General features: G+C 38.9%; 1 protein-coding gene across 5 annotated transcripts in view; it reads right to left on the bottom strand.

Annotated features, from left to right (window-relative positions):
- LOC110948608 (nck-associated protein 5-like) overlaps positions 1–14,035 on the bottom strand; it is an 85,001-nt gene continuing 70,966 nt past the window's right edge. For 2 of the 5 annotated variants that reach the window (XM_051958540.1, XM_051958539.1), the window contains 3 exons: positions 7,905–8,291; positions 5,249–5,344; positions 1–3,377 (listed from right to left, as the gene is read on the bottom strand). In XM_051958540.1, coding sequence (XP_051814500.1) covers positions 3,376–3,377; positions 5,249–5,344; positions 7,905–8,291 — 485 coding nt within the window. In that variant the 3' untranslated portion in view covers positions 1–3,375. Of the gene's footprint in view, positions 3,378–5,248; positions 5,345–7,904; positions 8,292–14,035 lie in introns of those variants that run through there. The other 3 variants (XM_051958542.1, XM_051958541.1, XM_051958543.1) reach the window with 3 other exon arrangements.

The following is a 14,035-nucleotide window of genomic DNA, read 5'->3' as shown; positions in this document are numbered from 1 at the left end:
TTAATGTAGTATAAGTACTGAAATAGTTTATTTTTCCTTTCTTCTTTGACATAAAACAAAGAATATCAGTAATATACAATTCTCAGTTTGTACTGCTAAGGTGACTGTCACACAAGAACATCACTGTTATTATTAGGTTCCGAAAAAAAAGACATTTCGAAGGAGAATTACTGTAATAGTGAGTGACAATATGTGCAATAAATGGTAAATTACACTCATTAGTGCTGAGTACAAATATGGGGTATTAGAGTAAATGTTAGAAAAATACAACACTCTTGTATGAGTGGTGCTCTTTATTATGTGAGCCATTTTAAAAACACAGACACCATGCTCCATCTACCCGTATCAGTACAGCCAATCTGTTCCCTGATCCATGAACACATCGTCTCACCCGTGTACGCTACATATTTCATTTATTACATGTGTTGCTACCAGCACAAATATTACCTTCAACATATACATGTAGCAAGTGAGTAATTGAAAGTAGAGGTAAATACAGTTAGATGACATGTCTAATGTTGTTGTGCAATGTTACGGTGCTTCATCGTTGTACATCATGTGAAACTGTAAACTGTCTGTAGTGTTTCAAAGGAATATGGCTATAGTCACCATGACAAGTCTGATATGTAGATTTAGTTGCATTCATTTTCTGTATGTGCGATTAGCTCAGAGCAGTGGATGGCAATGTGTGTTTGGGCAAATATCTACACATGAAAAGCAGGAAGTGGACAAAGGTGTGACAAAGCAGCTAAAACTGTCAAATATGTCGGGATGCATTCATAACACCAAAACAGTAATATAAAGGACACAGCATACATAATAGCAAGAGACTGAGTAACCATGGCGAGAAATCTTACACCTAAATGTACAGACAAGAACTGACAGGAGGAAAACATCAAGTGCAGGTACCTTTAACTTAAACCATTCCAGTGAAATCTGCTCTGTTCACTGGTTTGCACATCATAAAATTGAGGTTTACATATTAAATCCACAGCTTCTATCAGAGACAATAAATGGTATTTTCCCTGAGCTAGCACAAAAATGTCCACTATGCGCCTACTTGGTGCTTTATAACTAATGGTACATGCAAAACTCACTGCTTTGTCTTGATGTCATAGCTGTGGAAATATGTATAAAATGCAGTTCACTTGTGAGGAGTTTCATTTCAAAATGAGATATGCGCTGTTTAATGCGACACGTACAAAGCAGAGGCAGATTATGTGTAGTTATTCATAAATATTTACCAGTGCATATCCAAATTCACACATCAGTATTTCTAGTTACTCCTTGTAATAAAACTCTTCACATGGTGGGTATCAGATTCATACGACACATTAATGTGATTAGAATAAGCCAGAGGGCGGTTGCATGCAAGTGGATATTAACACTATGACAGGAAAGAAAAAAAAAGTTTCCAACTAGTTAGTGCACACTTCGAAGAATCACATTACTCAGTCAGGTGCAGAGCTCATAAATGGCAATCTCTAGTTAGTGCTGTACATAAGATATAATCAGGATGGAAATCAGAAATTGCCATCTTGAGATTATAAGGTTCCATCTGATGTTTTGCTCAAAAATATATCGCTGACATGTATTCTAGCTCAGATCTTCATTACATCTAAAGCACAATTAGACCTTTGCATAAACATTTTTTTAAATGTTCACACATGCTGGAAAATGCAAATGAATGTGGCTACATCACGTTTGTTCTTCAGGATTTCAGAGAAGGTCTTGCGTTTGCATCACTGAACTCCAGTAGTGACCACAGCTGGTGCCATTGTGAAGGTCTGGTGCTGAACTGGTTGTACATGTGAATACTTTTCCAAATATTTAAATCTGCATAATGTGTGTATATAATGTTGAGACGAAAGTGGAATTAAATGATCGTAATATGAACTTTTTCTTTTGCCTGTGTTTTGGTGAAGAGAATCCCACCAATTACCAAATGACAGATCCTGTCATATTGTCATTAGGCTGCTACATGTAGTTGAACAGCTACCATGCTAAAAAACCTCAAATTCATATTAAGAGATGGTGGAGAACAAAAATGAGGTAAAAGAACAGCAAATATTTGTAGTAGAATTGTAAACTGGCCAGTGACAACTCAAATGTTGTTTGATCTGGATGTGAAAGCAAGCAAAAGTCAATTACTGCAGCTTTAACCACCAAGCTACAGATATGTAGTGCGTCCTTGTCTGAAGGTCACATTAGGCAAAAGTAGACCAAATTCACAACAGCCTCCACCACATGTTGACAGACCCACTTATACTTTAACTCATTTGCATTCTGTAAGAGTTTACTCTCATTTTGAAATGGATTTTAACAAGACAGGCATCATCCAGAAGTACAAATTTCAACATTTACATCCAATGCAGGCAACATAGTCATGTTTTCCTGATCTAGCAAAAAGTCATTGTTGATTTCTATCTAACTGTTGATCTCAAACTTGTCTATTTAACTAACAAAGACCTCCTGCAACCATTGTTTTCAGGATTTTCCAAAGACTGGCATGTTTCCCTGGTCCTAACTGAGTGCTTTGATTTGCCTGTTCATAATCTTTAAAACCCAATGTTACGTTTTGGTTGTCAGGGAAGGTCATTGTAGGAAAATGTTCATGTGTTTAGCATAAATACAGTAAAGCTGATTTTTGTTGAAGTGTCCTTTAGTTCTTTTAAAATTTGTATTCATTTTGAAACAGTGAATTGTGTTTTTCTCGGTCTTCTTTGACTTGTCTGTTTAATCTTGCTATCCTTGTAAAGCACTTTGTAACTTTTATTTTGAGAGTGCTCCTGAAATAAAGGCTATTAGAATTGCAACATTACTGTACAAATCACTGATTGTTCTATTTATCTGAGCTGTGTAAAATTCATTTTGTGATTGCAGTTCTGACCTTGTCTTGCTCTGTTCTTGTAGCTTACCTTAACAAGTAGAGCTTGATATGATAACTATGTGGAAATGAAATTGCTGGTCACTAACAGGACCCACTGTGTTTGCTTATGTGTGAATCAGATGTGTACAACTATTGGTTTGCCCAGGCAAATAATTCACAGAAAAATGAACCACAGCAGAATTGTAGACTCTGAAATTCAATCAACAGCTCGTGGCTGATGCCAACGAGGCGCAGACCTCCAAAATGGCTGCCAGAAGGTTTGTTGCTACACCTAAAAGGTTTCTCAGTATCTTAACACAACAGTGAGCACAGGTGGAAGCCCACACTGCCAAGCTCACTTGTTGTCCAGTTCTGAGTGTTTCATCCTGATACAAAGACACAGTGTCCAAGCTGTGGGATTTAGGGATCCTCCATGTGTGGTAGAGCGATAATTCCATCTGATTGCTCGATTCCTTGCTTCAGCTTGACTCATTCAGCTTTGGAAACTCTGAAACAGAAGAAAAGAGTGAGATCCTGCAGCACTGTGCCACATAAACAATACCCACAATGAGACATCAGTTAAAGAAAAGTAGGACATAATGTTATAAATGGGTGTTTGTAATGCAATGTTTAAAAAGTGGCTTTGAGGGTAATGGACTACTTTACAGACTGGGCTTTCTCTAGTTAAGCAATGCTGAACAGTTACTGTGCCTATTTTATCTTTTGCACATACTGCACGTACAGAAACTGTTTTATTCAAAAGGAGGTCAGCAGCTCTTTCCATTGATTAAGGACCCTATACTATGGTAAAGTATGTGTCAGTTCAGTGGGAGGAATGGTGGTTTAAATGCAAATAGGAGAACAATTTGAGGTCTGATTGCATCAGGAGGGGATATTACAGCAACAACCTTTGCTGCATGTTGATGTGACAATAAATCATTTTCCCCTTTAAGTCAACTGTCTAAGTTCAACTGACATTGATTCATACAACATACACAACCGTTCAAAAGTTTGGAGTCACTTAGAAATGTCCTTATTTTTGAAAGAAAGGCAGTTCTTTAAATGAAGATAACATTAAATGAATCAGAAATACAGTCTAGACTCTAGACATTGTTAATGTGGTAAATGACTATTCAAGCTGGAAACGGCTGATTTTTAATGGAATATCTCCATAGAGGTATAGAAGAACATTTCCAGCATTCATCACTCCTGTGTTCTAATGCTACATTATGCTCACTAATCGCGTCCAAAGGCTAATTGATGATTAGAAAACCCCCGTGCAGTTATGTTAGCACATGAATAAAAGTGTGAGTTTTTGTGGAAAATATGAAATTGTATGGGTGACCCCAAACTTTTGAACGGTAGCGTATGCAATCACTGCAAGAAGACAGGGAATAGGCTATAAAAAGTGTTAAACATTAGATGGATTCTGACTAAATAAAAAGGTATTTGTGAATGTCTAAGTCCATTTTTTGTGTGCTGATGGCTCATAACCTGTCGCTATCTCTTTAACTCACAAGCGCATCTTATGGCACACACACCCGCACACACACACACACACACACACACACACACACACACACACACACACACACACACACACACACACACACACACACACACACACACACACACACACACACGTTGCCAATGCCAGCGTTAATGTACTGTAGTAAGATGCAAATGATGTTTGGGAAACTTGTTAGTCATGTGTGTAGTGGCTACCATTAAATTTGCTTTCTGCTCAGTGGGGACAGAAATGGGTTTTAAAGTAAATTGCTGTTTTAAGACAAAGTATAACATTTTTTAACAACATGAAAATTATTGCAGCATCTATATAGCTGCTAGCTACGGAGATACTTTTGAAAGGCAGAGTTTAAACGTGTCTGACAAAACTCCTAGAAATAGCCTGCCTGTAAATAACGTCCAACTGTTTTAGTTAATTTTGTAAATATAACTCTTTGGCTTACAAAAAAAGCAGCAGTCGTTTTGAACACGTCACCTTGATTTTAGCTCATAAAAATCCTTGTAAGATCTCAAGCTGTCATGAATTTGAACACAGTATCATTTAAAAATATGCAGTTTGCTTCCTGTAAAAACATCTGAATGACTCAGCAAGACTTTTGCAAATTAATTCAGTTGGGTGTTTAGGTAAGCTGACTTTCTGAGTGGCTTTAAAATAATTTCTGCGGATTTTTAGTTCTCTGGTGAGAAGAATTTCTCTGTGTTAGCCAAAATAATAGTTGGCCCATGAAATTATGAATACTGCAAAAACAAACTGTTTAGCAAAAAGTGGGCATCGAACATAACTTGATTTTTGGCCTAAAGTTTTCCCAATTGTGTCTGTCACTTAGATTAATCTGTTCCATGGTGTCTTACAGTTGGCAAGCTGAAGTCTCGTCTGTTCTTTCTGTTGGCTCGGAGTGGCTCGTGTTTTCGATTTGATATAGGTCAACTTCTTTGGTTCCATTCCACCTGGAAAAAGTACAAAATGAAACTCATTTCTGAGGTTTTCTCTGCAGTCAGACTTCTCTCTGCTGTCAAGAGGACTCAAATGTGAAGTTGGGAAAACTGCATGACACTGACAGGCTGACATTTGACGTCTTCAAAGAGAGCCACATTATCACTCTGAATTCAGAGTGGCAGCAGATCGAAGTGACACTAAAAGAGCCCAAGTTGACATCTTGAAAGATGACACATTTATGGTTCTGACAACTACCTCACCAGTGAAATACTGTGCAAATGAAGACAGGTTTTAGTTCTTCAGATAAGAAGTGACAGTTTAGGCTTCTTAAATAAAACTGACAAAAGGACAGCATTGACTGTTTGTGATATCCCTCGAAGACAAATATTTAACTATGCATTTCACCAAAGACACAGTCAGTTTCACATAAGGCTGAACAAGCTATGGTGGTCCACAGTGCAAAATGTATTAGTTTCACAATAAAAGTTGTAAAATTTGAGCTTTGGATCTTTGTGGTTAGAATTTAGCCTAAATCATGAACAGTGGCCAAAGTGACTGAAAGCAATGACTAAAAACATGTGGAAACAGCAAGTGAAAATGAATAAAAACATTGACTGGGCGCCCCGGTAGCTCAACAGGTTGAGTGGGCAACCCATAAGCAGGGGCTATAGAGTTTGAATCCAACTCATAGCTCTTTGCTGCAGGTCCTTCCCCCATTCTTCTCCCCACTTTCCTGTTTCTCTTTCACTGTTGGCCAATCAATAAAGCTGAAAAAGGCCAGAAAAATATATTTTAAAAAAACAGTGACTGAAGTAACAACAAAGCATAAAAATAATAACAAAAAAAGAATGGTCTCACATCGAACTCAAACTCCAGTCAGACTGAATGTCGAGTGATTTATGCCACCTCCATCCCTCCAGCATCAGTCTCAATGTACAAGACAAAATAAGCTTGCAAATCATGTGAACTGGACGCAGACCAGTAGAAAAGAACAGACCAAAAAAATTACAATTTTACAGCCATCACCGAGAAGCTAGTATTTTTTGTGCTGTGGACCATTGTAGCTATTACACATTTTAATGTGATACTACGTTGCAACGCGACACTATAAATGTCTCCCTGGAGAGACTGTCTGAAAATGTATGTGGTTTTTAAATGATACTGTGTCTCCCCTCTCCTTCACCATGTCTGGAACAGCAGGACTTCCACTGTTTTCACTGGTCAGACAGCATGAGCTAAGAAATCCTGCTGAGAGACCATAACTTGGCTCCTCATCCTGTAAGTTTGTTGTCTGGAAATGAAAAAAAGTTACTTCATATCTAGAAATAAGAACAAAAAAGCATAAATCTCAACTGTGTTTGCTCGTTCAAGTTTCTTCTGTTACTCATAGCGCTGTCATTAACATTAGCTTAAACATATAGTTAGCTAGCTGCATCTGATAGTTCTGAAAGTCCACCAGCAACAGCTGTTGTTCCTGCAGTCAAAATCAACAGCCTGCTTTAGTCTGTCTGCCTTAAATAGAGAACCTCAGTACGTGAGTCATGTCCTTGCTGTGTGATTAGCATAATGAGCAAGACATGTCTGCAATGTGTCTTCCTACATGCAAGCAAGTAGTGGAGTGATAAAAGCTCAGACTGACGTGATGACACATTGTGATTCCTTCTGCTTTCAGTAGTCTATTATTGCTATTCATATACTAAGTTATGTATTGAATGTAGTGTCTTCAATTTCACCGCGGAGAACATGTGAATAAACGAGAGGGGGTCTTCAGGGATTCCTGTTATGAGGGGATGCGGAGTAGTCCTTCCAATAGATAAATGAATAATGAATTGCTCCAGCAACTATTACATTGTCTTCTGTAAAGGAAATGAGTCATAAATGTTAAGAATGAAGCCTAATTTTTATTTCAACTGAGAGATCTTTTTCATCATAAGGCCTACTTCTATGCAAAATTAAATTTGAAAAGTAGGACATAAACCACTTGCCTTTGATTAAAGAAAGCAAAAATAATGTCACTGCATTTATCCATTCATGATACTTACTTTTTGTTTTACAAACCTTTAACCCCTTGACACCTGAATTTATTTACAATTATATAAAAAAATACATTGTGTTTTTACTTTCCAGCTGATGCCAAATTAAGTGGCGATTGTTAATTTGTCTATTACACATAGGGCAAATTTATTATAATAATAATAATAATAACAGAATGATTTAGGTCTCACTCCAATTGGTCCTATTAGAAACCAGTGTTTGCAAAGGTATGTATTGAATATGCACAAACTGACAATTGGGGAATGCATACGCTGCTCAGCTGCAGCCTGAATAGAAGTGATAAGACGGGAATTCGCAACGATCGGCGTCAAGGGGTTAAGATAAGGTAAAGAGTTTAAAGAGTTTAATGAATCCACCTTGGAAAATACCAGCAAACCTCCACAAAGAGCAACAAAGATTCAGTGTCGCAAGTGTTTCTGCTTGAGACCACACAACTAAGGAGAAAAACCCTACTAGCATTATGTTTACTGCAGCACTCCAAAGGTCAGAGCAGGAACTTTTGTCACTTTACTGTACCTGGTGGTGGTCTGGGCAGCCTGCTCTGCGTATCACACACACTGGCAGAGGTCATAATGGGTTCAGACGGGGGTTGGATGGGCTGGAGGAAGGCCACAGTGGGGAAAGGCACTGATTGGATATGGGTCATGGAGGAGTCGGACAGGGAGTTTGGCACCCCTGCATGGCTGCTGTCCTTAAAGCTGGAGGGGATTCTCCACCGGGGTAACGGGGAAGGAGACACATCCTCGCTGGAGGAGCCGGGAACACTGGGAGGACTGAGGGACTGCTCTGGGGTTGATGAGGATTTGGGGAGGAAGTGCAGGATAGAGGAGAAGAAGGAACAGGATTCAGGAAGGGGGATGGTCCCGATCCCACTGTCCAACGTTCGCATCTTGCAGCCGGAGCCTGCGGCACAAGGAGAACAGCTGAAGTGGCTCAGGGCAGCGGGAAAGAAAGGGAGTACAATAGGAATGACACAACAGGGCAATGATGGTTGAAGTGGCGCTAAAGTTCCCTTTGAAATATTTATACTTTACATACACGCAATTACTGACTGGCTCTATGTTCATCATTTATCCTGCACTGTAACTAACTGTGCCTTCAAAGAAAATGTGAGTAAAACTGTGTTACTGGGAGAAGGAAGTCTTTCTCGTTTAGTCCGAGAAAGGATAACTGATGCTGTGAATCAGTAAAGGAGCCTTCAGTAGCCACTGAGGTCAGCTTTATCGATCAATATTAATGGATCTTCTCAGCAGCATCACATAATTGTTTCCCTCATGTCTCCTTGTTATTCCTGCCACATTATCCTGACTGTTTGTTTGAGCTCTAAGCTGCTCATCCTGGTGTTTTGGTCATTTAAAAGCAGACGTGCAACAGATGGTTAGTCTGTTCTTTTCCATTCAATCTTTCTCTATCTTATTTGGCGATGGCTTTCTGTTAAGAGCCAAGTCGAAAAACGGTACTTCAGTACAATCCAATTATATATAGGCTGGGGGACGATTTCTTTGCTAATTACACCATAGCGCTTCTACAGAGAATGACTCGGCCAATGCAGATCAAGCCCACTTGAACCACTGCTTCATATTACAGATGTTGGTAAATGGGTGAGCGACTGCTTGCATGCATTGGTCACATAGTGGATATGAAATGCACATAATGGCATATGACATGAAGCCCAAATACACCGCAAATGTGTGTATTTTATTTGCAATATCTCAAACATAACTGTCAAACACGCACAGTTATGTTGTTTGTCTTGTTTCCTAAATGTAAGATTAAAGACGCAGAATGTGCAGTCTGGCATCGTGCCTTCAGAATTATGCATTAGATCAGAGTAGCTTCGTACATTTTAAATATGTAGGGTTTGGATCATTTGCATGAATGTTCAGCCACATTCCCATCACAGAATCATTACTGTTTCAGAACAAATCTTCCAGTAGATCGTAGGAACCCAAAAAAACAAAATATATCACATTAGACATCCATTCCACAAAATGAGAAAAGATTTCCTCAAGCTGTTGTCATGCAGGCTCTTCTTTTTATTATGTAGCCTTTAGGAGGAACCTGTAGGCAGTCACACACTGGAACTTAGGCAACAGCTGCTCCCCCTTTATTAATTAAGACTCTGCATCTCTCGACTGGGGTTTTACATGTTCATTTTTCCTCTTCTGATTTTAATAGAGTGCTTAGATTAACTGAGCTTCTCAAATGGTCAAATTACAAGACATGCTATGCCAAAAACAGTCAACTGTATACTGGGTGAAGTTAAAAATACTACAAATACATATGACGCTATTTGTTCTCATTGAAACACACTCTGATACACAAATATGCAATATTACAGTACATTATTACTCCGCCAAGGATAGCAGTGGAGTAATAATGTAATGTAATATAGTACTTTAGTTGGAACTGACTTTAGCTGGAAGTTAACAAGAAGTGCTGCTACACAGTTCTCCCTGGAAAGACAGAATCACAGAGGAGAAGAAGTGATTGGTTTCAGCAAGCCTTTAACATGGACGGTGAGGTTGTTGTCCTCCTCACACAAACTTGTTGCATAGTTGATTGTCTTCAGGGCATAAATTTAACAATTCATGTTCACATATTAATAGGTCACAATACTGGGATGAATATGTGCACAAAGAGCACCTTGTTTGTGAATCTCAGCTTGCATTTAAAAACAAAGGAAACGTCTTAATTGTCAGCCAAGAGTACAAAAGGTGACCAAGTCAGAGACATGTTTCTACACAATGGCTTGACACCAAGAAAAATATCTATTTAGTTCAGTAGAAATGCACAAACAAAGCCTAGAGGGGAGAATATCTCTCAAGTGAAGCTGTCATCAGAGTTCTGTAATGAGGAAACATCAGTCCATCTGAAATTACAAACATACAATTCTGTATAAACAAATGTGGATATTCAAATGAATTGTTATCTTTATCAAAGGGCAGAAAAAAAGATCTGCAAGAGACACTACAGAAAAGTTCTTTTTTCTTTTAGGCAAGTTTATGTGAGCACTACAAACCCATCATAAACAACCTCTACTAGAGAATATTAGTATGCTTCAAATCTATTTTCTCGAGCCTTGTGCATAACTACAATGACTGTGTACTGGACTGTGTGGACAGATGACCTACAACTCAGCACTGTGCCTAAAAACATGATGCTATGCAGATTTGCACATGAAGGCAGTAAAAAGTTTGTGGAAAAAATCTAGCTGTGACTTTTAACAGATATTGTGATTTAATTTCCAATATAATTATTCTAATTTAGGATTCATTTTAAGCTTTACTGTATTTCAAACGTGATGGAGCATTAACACACGAGACACCATCAAATGTGTGACTGTCACACAAGGAGGATTAATTGGTATAATCATGGACACAGCAGTTTAAACCCAGTACAAGGTGGACTAAATAATGAGTCTGGGTTACATCTGTCAGTCTGCATGCATGTCTGAATCACACAGCATTAAGCAGTGGTTACACACAATTCCTATAAGTTTCTGTTTGTTCCATCCATCCATTATCTATACAACGCTTAATCCTCTCTATGGTCTGGAGTCTATCCCAGCTGACTTGAGGTGAAGGTAGAGGACACCCTGGACAGGCCACCAGTCTATCACAGGGCTACACATAGAAACAAACAATCACACTCACATTCACACCTATGGACAATTTAGAGGCACCATTTAACCTCGGCATGTTTTTGGACTGTGGGAGGAAGACGTAGTACCAACAAAAAACCCATGCATGCACAGGGAGAACATGGAAACTCCGTGCAGAAAGATCCTGGGAAGGCTGGGACGTGGAACTGGGATCTTCTAGCTGTGAGGCAAAGGTTCTAACCACCAAACCACAGTTTGCTCCAACTGAATAAAATTTAACTCCATCAATAGTCTCATTAATTAATTAATAGTGACATCTTGCATATCCTAAATGGTGACTTGTGAATTGTATTGTTTCAAATTGCAATCTCAATTTGAAATGGAATGAATTCCTCTGCCTTAGAAGACACTGAAGTTGGTGTCAGTGTTCTGCTATCCCACAAGACAAATCAACAGCGTTTGCTTGCAGTGGTGACATCATTTGGTGGGATATATGTAACAAAGTGGAGGACTTTCACATATAAATCAACGCTTGGTATATTGAAGCCCTTTCAAAATGAGTTCACACATTGCTGATTAAGCCTCTCAGCGCAGGGTAAATTTCTCTGTATTATGCATAAATCTGGTGTCCGTGACGATGCCAGCACACCGGTAGTGATGTGTTATATATCAGCCAATGATTGGTTTGCCAGAGCAGAAGACATTAAAATTCAGTGGACAAATTACAGTCTGAAAAAGAAAGTGATTGATGGCAAGGAATTGGTCACATGCACACGTTTGTGTAACAAGTGTCGCTGCCAGAGGGAGGGGGAGGGGGGGGGACACAAAAATTCCACATTGTAGGTTTAACTTTCTTTTAGCTTCACAACTTTTTCTGCTCTCAAAGCAAAAGCAAAAAGCTAAAAAGGAGGATATCTTGCAAAAGTTACATGAACATGAAGTTCTGTTTCAGTTGAACTTTACTAAAAGACATCTAATTTGATAGGAAACAACTAATAAAACAGACTTTAAGACTGATGACTTAAAATGCACAGCACAAAGATAGTTCTGGATACATATAGAAGTTTCCCCGGACTGTGTAGACCTGCTAACCAGTTTTTAATTTTGTTTGTGCCGTGCATATTTTTGTTTATCTCGCCTCATTTTAATGCATCAAGTTGAAAACTGCAATTCTACATCAGACCCAACAAGTTTGTGCCAAGCCTGGATGGTGTAATTCACCTCACAGCTGAAGGCAAAGTTAATTCACTCAGTAGTGGCCTGAAAGATCGTGCTTAGCTGGTGCTGTGCTGAAATTTTAATGAGGTGATTAACCCCTGAGGGCAGGCGTCCGTCCGTATCAAACACGCTTGATATTTGCAGCGGCTTGCCAATGGTGTCAGTGTGGCCAGTGAAGTTTCAGCAGGGTCTGTCACCAGTCGTCTACCTGGGTGATGTGAAAAGTTTAATAAGCGGCTATTTCTAATTTAGGGAGAGATCACTATGAAGTACCAACTAAGTTTTATTTCTCATCCATTTTCATCTTTCCTACTCTCTGTTTCTGTCATTCCCTTTATTTAAAAAAAAAAAATCTGATTGCCATCTCTAGTTTCAGCTCAATAGTCAGTGTCGAGCCAGAATTTAGATGGTGCTTCAAAATGCTAATGTGTCTGGCTTGGTGTAAGTGAGAGATTATATCTGCACCAAAATGCCACTGAGTGAGAAGCCCAACCAACCAAAGCCAGTGGGACTACAGCATTTTGGCGTATCCTCAACAGCCTGTACTCCAAAAATGTAGCTAAACTCCAAAACAGACAAGTGGAAATACGCAAAAAAACCCACCTCATTTTATAATTAAAACTGGACAGATAGTAATGATGTGAAAACACTTAAAGAGTAACAGTGGTCAAGAATTGGTTGCTTTTTTTGACAGTAATATTTGTTAGTTGTTTTTTCCCCCTATCTTTAGCTGGTATGTTTACCATGTTTACCATCTTATTTTAACATGCTACCATGGTAATTTTTGTTTCCTGATACAGTACAACTACAGCTGATGGAAAGGTAGTTTTGTAAATGTATGAGTTAAAAACAAATGATTGAACAACTTAAAATTTTCATCTGATGCTAAATAAAAGATCAAGGACACAAAGTTACAACACATGATTATAGTGGACGCATCAATGTTTCACAGCAATCCATCAAATAGCTGCTTTAAAAATAAAAAAGTCAACCTGCAGGGGTTCCCTAGAATCCTTTCAAAATATCATCTGGACACTATTAATGACTGGAAAAACTTTTATGCCAATAAGTTGTTTTCCACTGCAGATAATAAGAAAAGGCCGTTTTAGGGAAGAACCAGGAAAAGTACGCATGTGGAAACTCTTTCTGGAGTGTTTATGGGGGGAAAAGTTGGACAAGAAAAAATGCTGATTTAGTACATTTAGAAAGGACGATAAGCTATAGGAGTGGAACGCGACCTGCTGGTGGCACTCAGGGTAAAATCTGGGATCACCGAAGTCAGTAGGATTCATCATCTGTGCATCACAAAAAAGTTGTACTAAATTTAATGGCAAGCCATGCAATAATTCTTCTGATATTCCAGTCGAGACCAAAGTGGTGGCCTTCTCATCTGACGAACCAGTCAACATTGCATCTCCAGAACCATGCCAGTAGGAAGGCTAAAAATGCTTGACAAATATAATTAGCCAAGCAGCAAAAACAGCAGTGTTTGGCCACTTGAATTTTCAGGCCCATGCAGGTCTCTGAAGAGGACAATTCTGTCCTAACTTCATCTTCACTTTGTAAGAAGAAAGCTGTCTTAGGTTCCAGAGGTTGTGGTGGCCACAGAAAAGAACTTAAGTAACATCAATACGAGTCCACTACTTCTACTAGATCAGGTCTTCAGGAATCTTGGGTCCCCAGATGGGTGAATAGGCTTAGTCTACTTGGATGAGTCTGTGCATGCAAATTTTCAGTGCATGAATCTGTGAAGATGAGTGGTCAAGCCCACACACAATATCCACATTAAAGAGCAAAGTCTGCATGATAGAGAACTGTGGTGAAA

This window comes from Acanthochromis polyacanthus, chromosome 14, assembly GCF_021347895.1.
Source record: "Acanthochromis polyacanthus isolate Apoly-LR-REF ecotype Palm Island chromosome 14, KAUST_Apoly_ChrSc, whole genome shotgun sequence".
NCBI lineage: Eukaryota > Metazoa > Chordata > Actinopteri > Pomacentridae > Acanthochromis > Acanthochromis polyacanthus.
Note: the sequence above shows the minus strand (reverse complement) of the source record. Positions and strands in the feature narration are given on the sequence as shown.